We start from the raw sequence: 19,420 nt of genomic DNA, 5'->3' as shown, positions 1-19,420 counted from the left end.
AGATGTCCGTCTTCCTGCTTAAGATCCTGTCGGTCTGTTTCATGCAGGTCAACGTCAACACAGCGTATCAAGTGCCAGAGATGGAGCATTGCCTGAAACTAGTGAGTCTGAAAGCATTTCGACTGACGACATTTTACAACCGAGCCTTCTTAAAAATGGACACGTAGCCTCAGTATTAAATGTAACATGTGAGCACTCAAGCAATTATTGCGCTAAATGCAGGATTCACAATTTCTTTTGTAGAGAAGCAATTCAGCGCTACTATTTTTTTTTCTCAGACGAGCACGCAGAGACATGGCAAGACATGGCAAGAGAGCAGCGCTAAATTACGCTCCACAAACTAGCTCCGCAATGTGTTGTGTTATGAGTGAAGAATAGCTTTTTTTTTCATTTTTTATAAGTAGTTTTCTTCTGGGCGTGCATATATAACAATAGGTATTTTCAAATTCAGGGCACATATATTTACATAATTCATCATTTCTCTTTCATGTTCGAGCTCCTTATACTTTATCTTTTGGATCCCCGCGTCTTTCGGGTCATCAGCCGAGCACGATAACTACTGAGCCACCGCGCCGGCGTTCTTTCAACTTCTCATGCTGTCCAATTGCCAACACACAATGGAATTAGGTGTCCCTGTGAATTTTAGTCATTTAGAGTGGCCTTTACCCGCATTTAGCCATTGTGTGTTTGCTTGTCTCAAGCCTGGTCTTGTGCCAGGTGGCAACCTACCAATCGGGTGGAATGTGTGTGACCTATAGGCCCTGCTGGAGTTTGGCCTAATTACGTCAACTTGAATGGCGCAAAGGAAGAAATACAGGAAGACACAGAGACAGAAAGAGCGTCTCTGTGTCTTCTGTCTCTGTGTCTTCCTGTGTTTGTTCCTTTACGCCATTCAACTTTATGATGAACCAACTATCCCAACAGCAGGTACTTCTAATTACGTAAATAGGCTGCCTTTTCTTTGTTCTTTACATTTGTCTACGTGGATTCTTCTGTGCCGTTTTTATGCATTGGAGGCTGTGTACCAAGCTAGGACATTAGAGGACGCAAAAACTGTTTATTTTTTATGCTTTACATTAACCTCCTCCTAGCAGATAAGCAAATTTGTTCTTTACATTAAATATGGATTTGCAGGCGCGCTACTAGCCATCCTGTGTGGAGGAGTTACACTAAGCGACTACCATGCAGGTGGACTGCGAGGCCCTGATCTTATCGGAGAAGTTTGCTCGCCAGGACTACTACTCGATGCTACTGAAGATCGCTCCGGAGCTCGAACACTGCGATCCCGGTAACCTGAAGTGCCAGAGGTGGGTACTACAGCAACTGCCGCCTTTCGCCTAACTTGTCGTTTCAGTGGGAAATTTATTCAGGTGCAGTCTGCGCTCCAGCTGACTATATGTGTGCGTCTTGCCTCTGTTCATTATCGGAGGTAGATTTCGGTGTGTCTGTGTCACGGTTTACAGGTAACCGCGGTCTGCGCAAAGCATGAAGTTACCTGGCATAACTTACATAATTTGCTGTCGGCTAGCTATAAATAATGTAATACCCGTGCCACACGCGTACAAGAAATGACAGTAAATGCTTAAGGCCTTAAGTGTGTTAATGCCGTTATTTTCGGAGTTGGTGCTACATGTTCACATTTAATGTCATTACACGAAACTCACGATGAGGATAACGCTTGCATGGCAGTCAAAAATTTCACCTGAAAGTAAACAGTGCTAATGAGTACAATATCTTGGGAATGGATTTCAAATGCAATATAAAAATTATTTTGACGAGAATACCGCTGTTCATGCTTGACAGGTCAAAATAGTAGCCATAAAGTCGCGTATCAGCACACAAGTTGGGAGTTTCTGTCAAGAGTGCTGGTAAAAATGACGCCATTCGCATCAAGCATGCAGTAGAGATGCCTCATTTGACTGAAAAATGAATTAACCATTAGCTACTGGTTGGGACGTTGTAACAAAGTTGCGTGCTTTTCTGCGTGCGCATGGGGACGAGAGTACGCGTTGCTCGGCGGGCGAATGAGTTGTGGGAAACTCAGTAGGTCGGGAATGCCAGCAAGACTAATGCGATTAAATTTATGCTTGTGACACCACACGGATGTCATTAAAACCTAAGGCAGCAATAAGTTAATGACATTACGTTTGCCCGTATTGCATGAGTATAAGACTGTCGCTGTTTCGGATTCAAATATTTTCATAGCCAAACGAGAATGTTTGTATCGGTTCGATCCCGTATTTTTACTATATCCTATTTAGTAAAGCGCACCTAAAGGGGCAGCGATTATGAGCGAAGTGGTGGGCTAATTCGATTGTTTTAAGTTCACAGCACGTAAGCGTTTTGTTAAGTTCACAGCACGTAAGGTCGCTTTTGTTTTCGCGCGTTCATTTCTTTCAGGCTACCGTGTTTGAAGCATGTAATCTTGCTTGGAGATGAAGCGAAACCGTAAGTATGATTAGATATTTTACGCCTCTAGCTTCCGTACACTGAACTTTCCATAAGGGCTCTTGACTGTTACAACCATCAACTATGAATTCGTCTTAGAAGTGTCGATTTTCTAATGTCAGCTGGCATGCATTGGCAACCGTCATCGTCAAAAGGAGCTAAGCGTAATGAAACTCCTTGAAAAATCGCTGAAAATACACTTGCTTAAAATTCAAAGGAAAGCTAACCCAATTTAAAGAAAACGCTCTCAACGGCGGTTACAGAAAAAAAAAGCAAGGCGCAGGGAAACATCTCGAAGGCTCGCGAAGAACATGGTTGTGCAGCGCCGATTTTGCTTCATTAGGAATTTAATAGAAGCTCAGAACCTCAGTCTTTTGGCTCTTGCACATCTTTATGTGCCAATAGAAGTTGTTGGGCCGGTTGGTCCATTATAGATGAGAAGGAAGAACTGCGCAAATGTTCCGTGTCTCGTTTGCGCGGTTCTTTCTTCACATTTATGTGCCAAGCACGTATAGACACACCGTCGCTCTTAGCCAGCTTTCAAGAAAACTGCATTGGCATGCACGGCGTGGGGGAATCTACTTCTTGGATTACGTTTGCGCGTGATTTTTACAGCGCCTCAGCCAACCTTTAGCGCTCAGAAACAGCTGGTGAGAAAGGTGATTCATTCTTGTGCCACATATCGTGCTGAATGAAATCAAGAGGTAGTGTGTGGTTTCTCGGTTCTAGTACTGTACGCCAAGCGGCCGAGGGAATACTAACGCGAGCGGGACAGATCTCTCGGTATTTCGCCGTATTTTTTCAAGCGGTGGCGGTCTATCACACTCCTACGTATACTGTCGTGAGCAATATAAGTGCGAAAAAAGTTCGAGCATTCATTTATTGATTTTAATTGATTACAATTGATTGATTATAAGACTATAACTATGCTTAACAAAAAATTGAAAATTGGTTGTGGTGGAAATAAATGGCTTCGTATCTGTCTCAAATCTCGGAGGACACCCGAACCGCGCCGTAATGGAAGGGATACAGGAGGGACTGAGGGAAGAAAGAGGTGCCGTAGTGGAGTGCTCCGGAATAATTTCGACCACCCGGGGATCTTTAATGTGCACTGACGTCGCACAGCACACGGGCGCCTTAGTGTTTCGCCTCCATCGAAACGCGGCAGCCGCGGTCGGGTTCGATCCCGGGAACTCCGGATCAGTAGCCGAGCACCCTAACCGCCGAGCTACCGCGGTGGGTGTTTGACAAGCGCAGTTTTTTTTCTGTTTTGTGGCTAGTTGTCCTCTTGTCGTATATGATGCAAAAGCACTCTGAAGTTTATGAAGAAATATCTACAAAACTCGAAACTTTGTGTTAAAAGTTTGTCCCCTCTAATATTGCTGACGAATGTACATTCTCTTACTTGTCTAGGGGCACAATAACCTACGACGAGCTGTTGACGCTGCCATCCAGAAAAGATTATGCTGCTGTTGACCTGAGAGCCTCGCAAATTCGCTTCGACGCACCTGTTAACGTGCAATTTACTTCAGTGAGTATAGCGCTTTTACTGCCCTTGCAAATATTTATTGAGACCGTCTATAGAGTGTTCATTGACTTCTGTCTGTAAAGTCTATAGACTCTCTATAGACAAAACCTCGAGAACAGACTATATGCAATAGGAATCCTATAGACAGTCTATAGACAATCTGTAGATTTATGGCCATACACTTTTAGTAGACTTTTGTCTATAGACCGTCTATAGACTATGAATAGACAAAAATAAATATCTATAGGAAGGCAATAGAGTCTATAAGAAGCCTATAGACTGTCTATAAACCATTTTCGTAAGGTGCATGGATTGTTGTGTAGAAGAGTAGGCTCTTGGCGTAAATGGTGGCTAGCTTGCCGAGAAACTCGACCAAAAACGAAAGCACGACAGAAGAGGAGTGCCTGTTCCATATGTCTTCGTTCTCCGTCCGTACTAAGCCTAGTTTTTTTAGGGAGCTGTAGAAGAGACTTTTCTGCATGGTAATCGGTGCCAGCTTTGTGGTATGGCGTCACCTCCGCGCTTACGCGCTAGTCGATAAGGTAGTTTGGAGAGAGGGCATTCTCGAGAGCTTGCCTTGAGGTTCTGGAAGAAATAGAATGATAGAATGAGGATGTTTCATGGGGAAACCGCGCCGAGGGGGAAAGCGAAGAAGGAGAGTGAAAGAAGCTGTGTAGTGGAGGGCTCTGGATTAGTTTTCGAGCATCTGGCATTCTTTAACGCGCACGGACCTCGTAATGGCACGCTGTGCGATGTTAGGTCGCATTAAAGAACTACAGGCGGTCGAGAATGACCCGGAGCCCCTCAATACGGAGACTCCTTTTCTATGCCTTTTTTCACCCCTCATTATCCCTTCCCTATAGGGATGCTGTTCGGATGCCCGCCGTGGGCTGCAGTCCCTGCCGCTTCCCCTCCGCGTGACCATTGGCTAGTATGACGTCCCAATGCGGAATAGAATGTATATTTTACAACTTGCTTTTTTTTCATAATTAACAAGGGACAGGATTTTGTAATTCATTTTTCTCTTTCTCATTTCTCACGGAGCCCGTAATCCCCGTTATGACGGCACCTACGCTCTCAATCAAATGATTTTGCAGCATTGTAGCAGGCGAAACTGTTCCAGAGGGAGGATTCAAAGAGCTTCGCTTCAAGATCCGTTGCCAGCGCTTTTGTTATTGTTTTGTTGCATTCATAAGTAGGCAACGCGCTGTCGCGGGCTTGCCATGGACCGTTTTTCCGTGTTGAAAGAATGGTGAATTCGGTTGCAGAACAAGTGACGTGGGTTATGAACCCGATATTACTTAAAAGAAATGTTTAAAAGCATTGTGAAAGAAAAATAGTTTACGATAAGCAGCGAAGCATTGGTAGGGATATAGGAATACGTCTACTTATAAGGAGGTTATAGGGATCGCTGACCCGCAGCTGTAGGGTGAATTAACTAGGCGATTAAGAATGGGGGGATGTGAATTAGGCAGGCGCTCTGAGGTGATGAATGGCACTTTGCCAATATCCGTCAAGAAGAAAGTATAAAACAGCTGTATCTTGCCAGAATTAACCTGTGGGGCAGAAACTTGGAGGCTAGCAAAAAGCGTTGAACTTCAATTCAGCAGCGATCTCTGAAAAGGAAAATGGCAAGGTTAACGTCAACTGAAAGGAAGAGAACAGAATGGGTCAGGGAACAAACGCGAGTTAATCACATCTTAGTCGAAATTAAAAGGAAGAGATAGGCTTCGGCAGGGCATGTAATGCGAAGGAAAGATAAACAATAGTTCCTTCAGATAATGTAGTGGATTTCTAGAAAAGGAGGCAGCGAATAAGGTCGGCGAGCAAGATTAGGAAGTTTGCGTGGATTAGGTGCCCGCAGCTGGCATAGGTCAGGGCTAATTGGATAGAGATGGGAGAGGAATTTGTCCTGCAGTGGGCGTTGTAAGGCTGATGATGATGATCGCTGCACGATGTTGTGAAGTAGAGTATAATAGCGGGAGTTATGTCTTGCGACAGCCGTTTTTCGCAGCTGTTCCACTCGCAAACACGCCGGCATTTTGTCAGTCGATTATAGTTACGCTGTTTTCGGCTTTGTGATTATGTTTTCAACGCTCTTGTCGTGCTTATCCGGGTCTGTTTCAACCGTTTCGCAGGGTACGACGGGAAAGCCTAAAGGTGCTCTGCTTTCGCACTTCAACATTGTAAATAATGCGAACTCCCTCGGACACAACATGGGACTCCATAAGCAGGTAAGGATTCGGGAGGCAAATGTTGAAATTAGGACTTTTCGAGAGGTCGCGTTCAGGAGATTTGTTGAAAACTAGTGAGAAGCGCTTTCTTTTTCCATATATATATATATATATATATATATATATATATATATATATATATATATATATATATATATATATATATATATATATATATATATATATATATTCCCGAAACAACAGTCGTCCACGCAAAAGCGTATTCGTAATTAGAGGCGGAACAGAGAACACATTGCTAAAGCTTGACACCTAACTTTGCGCGCAGCTCTTCGCTTGATATGGAGAGGAAAATGGAAGATACTCACGCAGACTTATGCCACACGGTTTCTCAAAACTCAGAGCAGCAGGACGTATGAGATAGGTTTTGTTGAGAGGTATACTTGTGTACTTTCCATCCATACAGGTTATTTAGCAGAGCCAAGAACAGCATTGAAACACTCGGTTGTCAGTAGCGCATGTGTGTTTGGCTAGTTATACTTTCCTGTTTTGCGCGCTGTGTTCTACTTCATAGCTTCATGCACCAATCAGCCCAAAGTAGGTTTTTCAGTACGCAAGAGGTTCCTGCGAGAAGCCCTGCAGAGACGGGAAGCACCTATTGGAGGTTGTGATACCTAGATGGCATCAGGTGCGCTTAGTGGGGCACGCGTTGCACTGGGAAGCGAGTACAGGGAGGACACGAAGTGTGAGTGCGCCCGAGAGAAGCACTGTGTATTCGATGCTACCGGTGATCGTCCGTCGCGGTCAGTTTGCAGCAAGACATAACGGCACGTGCCTCCAGACTGAGAGCGCAGCCGAGGCGCCCACCTTCATCTCCGACGCTGACCGACTGCGTAGGTGACTCATCAGTGGCCTTATGATGACGTCAGTAGCACAATATGCTGTCACGATGGAAGGCGACAAAAACAACGTTTGTACAACCGTCACTGCGACCTAAGCGGTAATCATTGCGATTACCGAGGTCATAAGTCGGCTGAGATATGCTATTCCAAGAAAAATAAAGCTACTCCTCTATAATTCCCTTTTCTACTCCTATTTAATCTACTGCCACTTAGTGTGGGGTACAGCCACAGATACCTGCCTTCAACGTAACTATATTCTACAGAAAAAGTTCCTTCGTCTTATTAACAATGTCCTCTGGGGCTCTCCAAGCGCGGATCTGTTTTTACAAAGTGATGTGGTAAAAATTCACAACTTGTATAAATATCATCTAAGTATCCGTATGAAACTTGAAACACGTAGAAATGTAAACTACATATGTACCTTGCTGAATTACATGCCCGAGAAGCCAGTTACACGACAAGGTATGCGGAGACTTGGGTAGTGCCGACTCCTCGAATAAGTTCACGTAGAGAACGCCTGCAATTCACTCTTACTTCCCTGTTGAATACATACGCATATAAAAATTTTGAGTTCTTCAGTTCGTCAAAAAAATCTTTGCGTGCAATATACGTTTACATGTAGAATGTGTTAATTTTATTATTTGCTATCGATCTGTGGTTATCGAGTGTGAATGTCGATTCAATATTGTATAATACTGTTTCACTTTATTTTGTAGTTTCATTATTGTAAACCCGTTAATACGTTGACCAATTGCCTTTGTTTTATAAGCCTTGATGTCAAGTCTCTGCCAAGCGAAACGGGGCTGCGGCTTTGTCAAGCTGTATCTTACAGCTTTTTCTGCGCTTCCGCTGTCTGTACTTTTTCCAGGCAGAAATAAAAAAAAATTGATTTGATTTGATGTCGTGAAATTCCGCATGGTTCTGCAGCGATCAAATAATGTATATTGTTCTTTCCTTTTTGGAATGAAAAGGGGAATAACAGCCGGCTTTCGGGCCTGCACCGCTTTAAAAGAAGAAAGAGACCACCTGCATGATTGCCGAAACTTGGCCGCATGGACTGGCTCACAGTAACACCGAGGGGCTGTGCAGTTCAGAAGCATACACTATAAAAAAAAAAATTCCACGCTTAGCAAGTGTGCGTTTCGTAATTTTTTTTACACTATTATTCTCGGAGTGATTTTTTTCACGCTTAAAGAATACGCTTCCTAGGCGTTACTGTCCGCTCGTTCAAAGTGTTTCATTCGCGTTTACTTGTTCACCTCAAAGGCTAAACCGCCTAGTTGAAACGTACGTTGAGTGCTCGCTGGTCAACTTGAGATGTAAGTCCATTAGCAATTGCGCCCTTTTTACCAGGACGAGGTAATCTGCCTGAACGTCCCGATGATCCACTGCTTTGGTTGCGTCATTGGCACCTTGACGGCTGCCATGTTCGGCTCTACTGTTGTGATGGCGGCACCCGGGTTCAGCGCACTGGCGAGTCTTGAAGCCATCCAGAAACACAGGTGAAAGTAGTGGCCGCGCAAGTTATACGCTCACGAACACGTGACCTATGCCCTTCACCTCTGCGTTTCTATTACTCCAGCTGGGATGCTATACAAAGCCGCTGGCCTCTTAACAAGGTTAACGGGCGCGCATACCGTAACTGGGAGCTTTGCGCAGGACAGGTAACCACTTTTTAAGAAGGAGAGGGCGGGAAAGAAGTGGGTAAATGGCAAGGCTAAACTCTAACAGCGATAGCTTGCCAGGCACTTGTCCCATTTCTGCGACGTCAGTTTAATCGGCGTTTCACACCAAGTTTAACTCGTCACGTTGATTGGCCAATAAAGTTACGTCGCACATGATGTCATGACAACGCGTCACACCGATTGACCAGGATGCCAGTCACTGATTGGTTTGAACACGCAACAGCAGCAAAAGGCGCTTCCGACCCAGATTTACTAAACACTCCAACTGGCATCGACATTCCGCAGCTCACTAGATGTCGCTGAAACCCTCATTACCACAACGAGAAATGTCCGGCCAATTTATTTTTTGCCGCACCACCTTTAGTAAGAATACAATGGCATAATGCTTTTCTAAACTTAATGGTCACGTGTAAAAACTTGGTGGCTGCTCGAGAAGAAAAAAAGTAGAAAAGTTTTTCAGATGGCTCTCACTGTACAATTTGTTTAGAGGGGGAGCTTAACGTCCCAAAAGGACTCAGGCTATGCGGGACGCCGTAGTGAAGGGCCCCGGAAATTTCGACCATCTGGGGTTCTTTAACGTGCACTGACATCTCTGTCCCCTCTCTCTAGTGCAGCCTGCTTCTCCTCCGTGGGGTTAAATTTTGTGTGTGCGCTGAGGCATACCGTGCACCCCGTATTGGTTAGAGAGGCTTGAGGAACGTGCTTACCGCGTTAAGCGGTACACAAGAGAGCTCAATTGTCAGGAAATGTCAAACTTTCGTTGGAACATTTTATTTTTTTGCAACGTTTCGTGCAATGAATGAATGGAAGTATATCTGTCGCGAAAAAAAAACATAACAAAAGGCGCATCTGGCCATACAAGCGGTCGCAAACGAATTACACGCCTTGTCAAAAATGGCACAGCGCTTCTAAACAATTTCCAGTAATCTGTACAGCCACTTTCATAAAGCAGTAAAAAGTTGAAGTATTTTTTGTGGTAAACTTTCGTTTCAAGTTTCTATTGCTCTAGACCGTATATGCTGTGAATTTAGGCCAACATTTACTTCCCGGGGGGAGCAAAAAAAAATAAAATAAAAAATGAAGCGACGCATTCACCCGTGTAAAATATTGCCAAGTAATTACACGGTCATTAGGAGTGGCGCGCCGTGTCTAAATGACTTTCATGGATCAGTGCAGGCGATTTCATGAAGAAACAAAAACTGAGCATGTTTTTCGTAGGTAAGCTGCTCTTTGAGGGTTTTGTTCCCTGGCGACTTTTTGTGCAGCTCGTGGACGGCAGCGCCTTTGGCATGAAACAAAAATATTCAGGTGCCTTCAGTAAGATCATTAAGGCTAGTTTGGTTATTCCTGCACTGATTTAGATCTGGACTACAAGGATGCGACGAAAAAGCGAAAACGTTAGACAGCCCACCTCAGTGGTTAGGGCGCTCGACTACTGATCCGGAGTTCCCGGGTTCGAACCCGACCGCGGCGGCTGCGTTTTTATGGAGGAAAAACGCTAAGGCGCCCGTGTGCTGTGCGATGTCAGTGCACGTTAAAGATCCCCAGGTGGTCGAAACTATTCCGGAGCCCTCCACTACGGCACCCCTTTCATCCTTCTTTCACTCCATCCTTTATTCCTTCCCTTACGGCGCGGTTCAGGTGTCCGCCGATATATGAGACAGATACTGCGCCATTTACTTTCCCCAAAAAAACCAATTATGATTATTATTGGACAAAGAAACAGTTTCAAAAGTGTTCAGGTCACAATGAATTTGTCGCCGTAGTAGAGAGTCAGTCACACTTAGCGGGAACATTTGAGCGCGTTGTCCTGCGGCTCGCGCAGCGCCACCTGCGGGCGTTTTGAGCAACTGGCGTGCTGTCTGTCACATTGTCCTTATCACATTGCATTGTCACGCTGTCCATGCGAGGCGTCCGCAGCTGGTGCTTCACTATCTGCAAAACCAAGGGCTCAACCATTCCCGCTATATATGGTCGACCCTGCATATTTTTTTGTATACTAGGGGCTCTACTTTTTTACTACAGGTACAAATGCAGCAGTCACAAGTTTCGGGTGTACCTTCCTGTGTTTTATCGCTTTCTTCTTCGTCGGCGTTCTTTTTCGCGCAGTTAGGCACTAACGAAAGAATTAAGATGTGCTGCCAACAGTGTAAAGCTCAGTGAAGGAATTAAATGTTCAGTATGAAACGGTATGGCGTTTCGAAATGGCTTTCAGGCCTCAGTTCAGACAGCTCCCCAAAATAATTGCAAAACTGTCATTTCATATGCTGGTAAACCGCCGCGGGTGTTTTTGATGGCGAACAACGTCGTAATCACTTTAAATTCATCATGAATTTTATTCCTGCGTTTTCATTAGATTTCGCATATATCACATTGGCAGCATGATCCATTCGAATCGACGGCAGATCCTCTTGACTTACCGTAACACAGTTCTGCAGAAATCTATAAACGCATTGTTTTGGTCCCGGGTTCGAACCCGACCGCGGCGGCTGCGTTTTCATGGAGGAAAAACGCTAAGGCGCCCGTGTGCTGTGCGATGTCAGCGCACGTTAAAGATCCCCAGGTGGTCGAAATTATTCCGGAGCCCTCCACTACGGCACCTCCTTCTTCCTTTATTCTTTCACTCCCTCCTTTATCCCTTCCCTTACGGCGCGGTTCAGGTGTCCAACGATATATGAGACAGATACTGCGCCATTTCCTTTCCCCAAAAACCAATTTTGGTCTTTCACTTCACGTATATGTAGGCACTAAAAAGGATAACTGTGTGTACTAGGGTTTGAAAATGAGTTTTTTTTTTTAATCTGCAGGCCCCTCACAGAACCTTGTACTGGTGTGCGGGCATCTCAGTGTAATTTAATTGCGTAAAAAAATCTGACAGTAAGAAGCGACAGTCGTGGCTGATGGTTCAAAAGCCGCTGCATTATTCCTCCTCACACACACAAAAAAAAATCAAATCATAAATCGACTGTTTCGGAAGGTTTATTCATGCTGTTATCAATTTGCGGCAAAATTTATTTCGTGCGCTACTGAGCAGTTTGTATGACAGCTATTCTTTCCTGCAATAGTTCAGCAACTGCATTTTGGGTCAAATGTTTAGGGGAATTCCTCAAGGTAGAGATTTGTAATAAGGAAGTAGTAAGTACTCATTAGCATCCACCCAAGCGCAGCCAGAAGGCTACAAAGGAGAACTATATGTTTTCACAGACACTTCGTAGTTGCAGAAAAATGGGCCTTGGTCCGGGGCTCGAACCCGGGTCCTCCGCCTCACGGAGCAGTCGCTCTACCCACTGAGTTGACCGGGACGGCTAGCATATGGTAGGGCGGGAGCGAATTGATCAACAATTCGAAGGGCGAACGGTGTTATTCCGATGTTTAGGGGAATCCTCCCAGGTGGAAAAATTTGTAATAAGACAGTAATTACTGATTAGCATCCACAGGATGAATTTTCCTTCAAGTACTTAGTTTCTGTGAAAGCTGTATAGCTTTTCTTTGTAGCCGTATGACTGCCCTTGGCTGGACGCTAACGAGTAATTACTCCCTTATTGTAACTCTGTTTTAATTGGCAGTTTTAACCAGACGCATAATATAATATCCCGCTCATGTGTTTTCACTTCCCTCTACTTGGGCTGACATCTGTTTATTAACCGATTGCTGCTACAACATGAAGCTGCTATACCTATGCCAACGGGGGTCGCTGCAGCCACCAAATTCTGTTCTCACCTTATCGAACACTGCAGGTGTACACTGGTGTACGGAACACCGACTATGTTCATCGACATGTTGCACCATTTGGAACAGTCAAAATTCGATGTTTCTTCAATGCGCAAAGGTGAGAGGCCGTCCAAGTGTCGTTTAAGCTATCGGGGCTGCAGGCTCCGAATAATGCGGAATTCGTACACCTATTACAAGTGCCTAAATATTCCGCGTCTACGCGACTCGTTATCTCTCGTGATGCTCTAAGCTAAAATGGAGTCAGTTGCGTCCTGTTTTCTATTCCGCCGTCTGGAAAAATTGTGCACGGCGCACTGTATACGTAAAGCAAGTGGCATTATAGATTCGTCCGAGCTCACTCCTTTACTTGCACGACACGTGACATTATGTGGCAGTTAAAATTAATGCTGTTGGATTAAATGAAAACATTGTGGGTCACCTGAGCTATCACCTAACGTGCAAGAGAAGAGCAACTGCTGAGTGTGAAATTGTCGTGAACTGGCCGCGGAGGTGGCGCGAACTTAATGCCATTTTATGCGCGTAGCGTTGCTTGCCGAAAGAGACGAGCGCTCAGTCGCACGGTATTCCCGCACCTTGACCACTTTGGATGTAACTGAAAAAACTCTGATGCACGCGCGTACGAGAAAAATTTTAAGTAATAAGCAATTTCTAATTGCCTATTCGGTGGCAGCATTCAGAGTACAGTGCTCTCTAAAGTAAAGCCGTTATGCTTCTTACAACTATACGACGCCCAAGCTCCTCCGATATTTCACGCGCGCGCTGCTGTGCGTTTTATAGTTACCGTCGCTTAGCGTTCAAGAGTCCCTTTTTGCTTGTCCTCGAATTGCTCAAAAGTGGTCTGAGCGGTCCTGGGCAGCGCAGGTGTATTGTTATTCTGGCGTATGTCATATACCAGAATGACTACATCCCAATGGGCGTTGAAATTGTCGTGGATGTCATGTGGACGTTTTGGACATCCATGGGACGTCCAAGGGAGTTTCGATAACCCCCTGAGATAATGGCGCTTGTTATAACACGACAACTATGAGCGTGACCGCGGATGCCATTGAATTCACAGGCAGAATCGCGAACAGCTATTAAATAGCTCTTTGGTTCAGGCTTTCTGGATTCACCGTTTAGTTCCTAATTTTTATGCACTGTAGCCAGTGTTGTCTTGTACGCGTTTTTGTGGATGTTTGTGCTAAGCTTTTCGTCGGCAGCGACCAAGGCCTTAAACCTGCTGTGAAGGCCCCGGTGCTTTCTGGCGTATCGGTCGACAACTCGTGGATGCGTCGACGGGTGACGAAAGCTGAAATTTGATTCCCGTTCTATTGCAGGTGTCATGGCTGGCGCTCCTTGTCCGCCTGAAATTATTAAGCATACCATTGAGCGAATGAACACCAAACGATTACACGTACGTATAACAGAACAATTGTGGTTTAGATGCACATGTAATGGTTTGTTCAGCACAAACAACTACAGTGTACTGTGTCCCGTAAAAACTGCGAAGCACTATGGAAGCGAAGGTGGAGGTCAACCAGTCCGTGCCCGACGCCACGCAACATTTCTTGCGTAGGAATGACCGGTGATCGCCCTGGATCCGCGACCAATCACGACAGCCAGAAATTCAGGAGCTGCCGTATCGTTAACCAACAGTTTATCGTACAGATAAGCGGATTAAGTGAATTGGCACACGGATTAACTGATGACAGCCATATAGCTTCCATATAGCTACGCGGTTTTAAGGAGAGTGTGTGTGCACTGTTGCTCAAAACGTCACTTCAAGCGGGACCTATTTCCGCAGATATTTTACGGCTCGACGGAATGCAGTCCTGTCGTTACGGCCTCCGATCCCGACGAACCAATGGAAAAGTGGATCCACACAGTCGGAAGGCCTTTAGAACACGTTGAGGTAACACGTCCATTTGCCTTTGTGCCGGGTATGTTTATCTATAAGTTCAATACAGTGCATTATAATGCAGTACCATTCAAATCAGTAGGAAAAAAAGTACAACACAATGTTTATTGCGCGTAATGTTGGTAGATACAAACAGGAGGTCTGCCGAAGCTTGAAGGGACTTCTCTTGCAGTACCTGGCAGTCAGATCACAAAAAACTGCGCGTAACTATTATCAGAATAATTACGCGTTTACTGGCTGCTTTGGATTGTGAGAGCGAGAAGGCACGACAACACAATTTAAGGACCATTCTGCCGCGCGGTCCTTTCGTGCTATGCTATGTTTGTTCACGATGCATCAGTGCAGTGAACGTCAAATTCTTATGACGACCAAAATACATCGACGTTAGCCGTAAGAAAAGCTAGCTTTTCCATGTCTCGAAGGCATAATAAATGGTAGGGCTCCATTACACACATCTCAGAAGCAAACCTTGCAGCATGAATACTTTTGGCAGAGATGGTAGCGTATGGATTTGTGCGCCAAGGAGACACACGGAGAACATGTGCCGTGCAGGTAAAGATAGTGGACGACAAAAACAACATCGTACCTGCGGGTACCCGCGGAGAGCTGTGCGCCCGCGGCTACCTCGTCTTCCTCGAGTACTACAATGACCCCGACAGGACCAAGGAGGTTGTGCGCGATAAGTGGTATCACACTGGGTAAGCACCGTTCAGTCATTGCTAGAAATAAAACAACAATTGCACGTACGCATTCGAAATGCAAATTGAGCCCCACCGGGGTGGCTCGGTGGTTAGGGCGCTCGGCTACTGAGTTACCGGGTTCGAGCCCGGTCGCGGCGGCTGCGTTTCGGTGGAGGCGAAACGCAAAGGCGCCCGTGTACTGTGCGATGTCAGTGCGCGGTAAAGATCCCCAGGTGGTCGAAATTATTCCGGAGCCTTCCACTACGGCACCTCTCTCTCTCTTCCCTTCTTTCACTCCCGCCTTCCTCCCTTCCCTCACGGCGCAGCTCGGGTGTCCACCCAGATACACAGATGCACTCCGATCCTACCGCTTTTTGTCATCAGTATCTAACGAAAACACACACCTACAACACCCGGAACATATGTTATAATAAAGAAAAAATACGTACAAACTACGGCACCCAGAGACTTAGCTACAGAATATCCAGTTTTTTAAATGATCACCATCCTGCTGTAAGCATTATCCAGGAAAGTCAATCATTGAAAGCTTTCAAAAATAGCATCACTATGCATCTGTTGTACATAAATTCTCAATATAAAATAACTCTAGTTTCAATGTTAACCAATCCACTCTGTATTTCCTCGTTTAGTGTTTATTTTGCACGCTGAATGTCTTGTGCTCTCGGCTGAGAGCAAGAAGAGCGCAGGCTCTTTGTCAGACATCCATTTGCCTTTTGGTCTGCGCTCTAGGCAACTGTACAACACGTTGCCTGAATAAACTCTTTGACTTAGATGTGAGACAATTGTTCGGCTATTTCTTTTCCTCAACTCCCCTTCCCCCCCCCCCCTCCCCCCCCCCCCACCCAAAAAAAACCGCACTGGCTGCCTCTAGAAGCCCATGTGTCTTATCGAGGGTAAGATGATAATGATGCTCTCCTCAGGCTTAATGGCACATACCCACGCTAATGCGCTAATTTTTATCTAGGTGAGCTGGATCGGCATCCAGGTCAGCTTAGCAGTGCCGGCGCGAAAAGGTGAGAGCTCAAAAGCGGGCCGAAAGTAGATGAAAATATGGCATCCATGACCTGTAATGCATTTTTGAATTTAAGTGCAGAAAAGGGGTCGCAGACCGGCAACAACGTTTACACGCGGTGCCGTTGACCTGTTCCCGTCACCGTGAAGCAGGTGCGCATGCAGTTTATAAAATACGCCGTAGCGGACACTGGGGCTCCATGTTAGTTCAAGGATTGTCGCAGCGAACCTCCATTTTCTCTGCCCTTGTGCTCATTACGAGTTGTGCGCTGCCGTCGTGAGAGGTGGCTACTTGCTATGCGTACGGATTCCGTGCATCTGTGGAGCCATGCCTGCTGTTTTCTCTATTCCGCGCGAAACTATTCTACAGTAAAATAGCACTAAACAGTACAGTGAAAAAAGCCGTGTACGCTGATGACTTCCAAATACGCGAAAAGGGAAAAATTTGTCAGCAAAAGAAAGACGCGGCAATTGTCGCACTTTCGGTGAACTCTTGAACGGCGTCGTGAAGGGAATGGAGGAGGGAGTGAAAGAAGGCAGAGGGGATGAGGCGTCGTAGTGGAAGGCTCCGGATTAATTTTCAGCACCTGGAGTTGTGAAGAAACCAGTAATGCATAGTAAATAAACCAAGTATTTCAACGCCTGCATAACATGTACGCGCCGCACCCACCGAGAAATAGAGGAAGAAAGGGGTTGAACAGTGAGGTTTGCGTGCAGGCACTTAGCGGTATTTATGATGCGTGTAGCCTAACCTAACCTAACCTAACCTAACCTAACCTAACCTAACCTAACCTAACCTAACCTAACCTAACCTAACCTAACCTAATTTAACCTAAGCTAACCTTGGTTAGGTTACACGCATCATAAATAACCCCGAAAGCTACAGTTCTTCATGAGTATGTCTGCCCGTAATTTTTTTCTGGGTCGTGCATTTGCGCATTTGTATGCTTTTTCGTTGTTATTGTTCCCCATCGAATCGTTTACCTCTGCACTATTCGCCGTTTGCCTCTTTCACGATAGCATTATCTGCTTTGCACTGTCTTCTTTGCGCTTTATCTTCTGCTTGCTGGGTGCGTTCTTCGTCAAGCATCTTGTCTCCGCCACACGCCTCCTTGCAACCCTGTGAGAGAGTCCTTCTCTGTTACATCACCACACACGACATCTCTTCAAGAGTATCCACTTGAGACTTTTAGAGGCCTCATCTTCTGTGCATGTACTCTGTGGGCTCGTCTGTCGGAAGCGCCCCTTAAGATCCAATGTTGAGATATATAGCGATGTTTGTCTGCTGTATCGATCGCGCAGGGACGAGGCGATCATGACCGAGGACGGTCACGTGATCATCAGTGGTCGCATCAAGGACATGATCTGTCGCGGAGGCGAAAACGTCTACCCGCCCGAAGTGGAGGAGTTCCTCTACACGCACCCGGACATCGAAGAGGTTCAGGTACCGGTGACGACGCGGCGAACGGGCACGCAAAACCTTCTGACGTCACGTAAATTTGTGCACACGTAAAACAGCCTTTTGTCCTTTCTTTTTCTTGCGTTCTTTGTGCGTAGGTTGTCGGTGTCCCCGACAAGAGGCTTGGAGAAGAAATCTGCGCCTGGGTCAAGCTGAAAGAGGGGAAAACGCTGACCAAAGAAGAAATAAAAGAATTCTGCGATGGAAAGGTACCTTGCACGACGGCTTTTCTTAAAGTTACTATTTTCCATCATGGAGTGCTGGGGGATGTTGTTGCCACAGTTTTCACTGTGGCAACTCTGTGGCAGATCGAAATGGGTCGGATTACACTACGTTGTGCTCAGGAAGATGCAGAGTAGCACCTTCGGAATTGGCTGGGTTGTATTAAATAAAAGCATTGGGTGGCTAGGCCACGAAAATATCAACTACGATACTTGCCTATAATAGGAGCACTACAGACACGACGTAATATTAAAGGCGCTACCCTTTACTTCTTAGTCTTTTCTTTTAATTTGCGTTAGAAGGCGCTAAGCTCGTCACCGCAAACATTGTTTCCTTACAAACTTGCTCGTCGATATTAAAAATAAAGGATCGATTGCTAAGAAATCGACCTTAGGACGTATAGAGTTCGAATACTAATCCTGGCATTTCAGAGAACTCGTACGTTTCTTTTTTTTTAATGGGCAAAACCCACCGCTGTCTCTGGCGGTCTAAAAGGCGTTCGGCTACACGAGGAACTTGTCTGCTGTTTTTTGTAGTGTGTTTTATTCACATTATTTGTTCAAAAGCGCTCGCCATTAGAGATACCCAAAGACACTCTTGTTCAGTTTCACAGTCCAGTTTACTTGGGTGTGCCGCGTCGCTAATTCTTCTTTCCCATTTTATTTTTGCAGATAAGCTATTTCAAGACGCCAAAGTATGTTCTATTCGTCGACTCGTTCCCGAAGACTGTTTCTGGGAAAATCCAGAAGTTCAAGATCAGGGAAGAGAGTCGGAAATTGTTAAACCTGTGAACACTCCGTGTATGCATATATCGATCTCAAGACTATACCGCATGCCAATGAGTAATTTTGTGCAAAAATGATACGTTAATGATTCTATAATGTTACCGTGATGGTATCGGCACAGTGTTATGTGATGGAAAAGATGGGTTTCAATTCAGTGTCTTGGGCTGCAGAACGCACTTGTCTTACGAACACGCTAAACGATCGTTAATGTAAATCGTTATGCTGAAGGTGTGCGAGAACAATTTAGGTCTGCGCATTGTGTTAGTAAATTACCAGGAAGGCGCAGACTTCAGCAGGGCGTGTGAGGGTGTCGAGCAAATCACGCCTGTTCTAACGTCGTGTAGCAGAATGGATAACAAGGGAAGGAGCAGGGGAGCACATGAGGGTATGACGTCAGGAAAATAGTAAATATAGGAATCGGGTGAGCGATGGGGACTAATATTCATTCGGCGATTATTGTGTCCGTGTTTGCGGAGCGACGCTTTCTTTAGTCAGAACACAGTAGTCTGGGAGACGGCATATGCACCCAGACGAGCTACATTTGTGGCGTTGAATAAATCTATTTTGATACCTTTGTGCGCCTCTTTGGACTTCTTTGAGTTCATGTCGTCAAAGGCAGCATGCTGCCGCAAGCAGCATAAGCCATGTAGTGCTACAAGAGCGAGAGTAATGTAATGAAAGGGAAGCGGGAGAGGTCGGCTGGTGGTAAGGTGACCCGGGCCTGCTACTCCGCACTGGGGAAGGAGGAAAGAGAAAGTAAAACGAGAATAAGGGGGTGGATGGAGGGTGGCGATGTCAGAATACAATAAATTGCTTGGGGTGGCACTCATCTCGCGTAGACGGCGTGTAGCACATGCA

General features: G+C 45.6%; 1 protein-coding gene across 2 annotated transcripts in view; it reads left to right on the top strand.

The window, feature by feature from the left end:
* The window catches only part of LOC144098590 (medium-chain acyl-CoA ligase ACSF2, mitochondrial-like), a 34,779-nt gene extending 15,647 nt beyond the window's left edge, over nt 1-19,132 (top strand). For both annotated transcript variants that reach the window (XM_077631357.1, XM_077631356.1), the window contains exons 4-16: nt 48-101; nt 1,189-1,307; nt 2,401-2,448; nt 3,862-3,979; nt 6,115-6,210; nt 8,424-8,572; nt 12,493-12,584; nt 13,804-13,880; nt 14,271-14,378; nt 14,937-15,082; nt 17,399-17,540; nt 17,654-17,764; nt 18,449-19,132. In XM_077631357.1, the coding sequence (XP_077487483.1) occupies nt 48-101; nt 1,189-1,307; nt 2,401-2,448; nt 3,862-3,979; nt 6,115-6,210; nt 8,424-8,572; nt 12,493-12,584; nt 13,804-13,880; nt 14,271-14,378; nt 14,937-15,082; nt 17,399-17,540; nt 17,654-17,764; nt 18,449-18,568 (1,380 nt within the window). In that variant the 3' untranslated portion in view covers nt 18,569-19,132. The remainder of the gene's footprint in view (nt 1-47; nt 102-1,188; nt 1,308-2,400; nt 2,449-3,861; nt 3,980-6,114; nt 6,211-8,423; nt 8,573-12,492; nt 12,585-13,803; nt 13,881-14,270; nt 14,379-14,936; nt 15,083-17,398; nt 17,541-17,653; nt 17,765-18,448) is intronic.
* The last annotated feature ends 288 nt before the right edge of the window (nt 19,133-19,420 follow it).

Source organism: Amblyomma americanum, chromosome 7, assembly GCF_052857255.1.
Source record: "Amblyomma americanum isolate KBUSLIRL-KWMA chromosome 7, ASM5285725v1, whole genome shotgun sequence".
NCBI classification, from domain to species: domain Eukaryota; kingdom Metazoa; phylum Arthropoda; class Arachnida; order Ixodida; family Ixodidae; genus Amblyomma; species Amblyomma americanum.
Note: the sequence above shows the minus strand (reverse complement) of the source record. Positions and strands in the feature narration are given on the sequence as shown.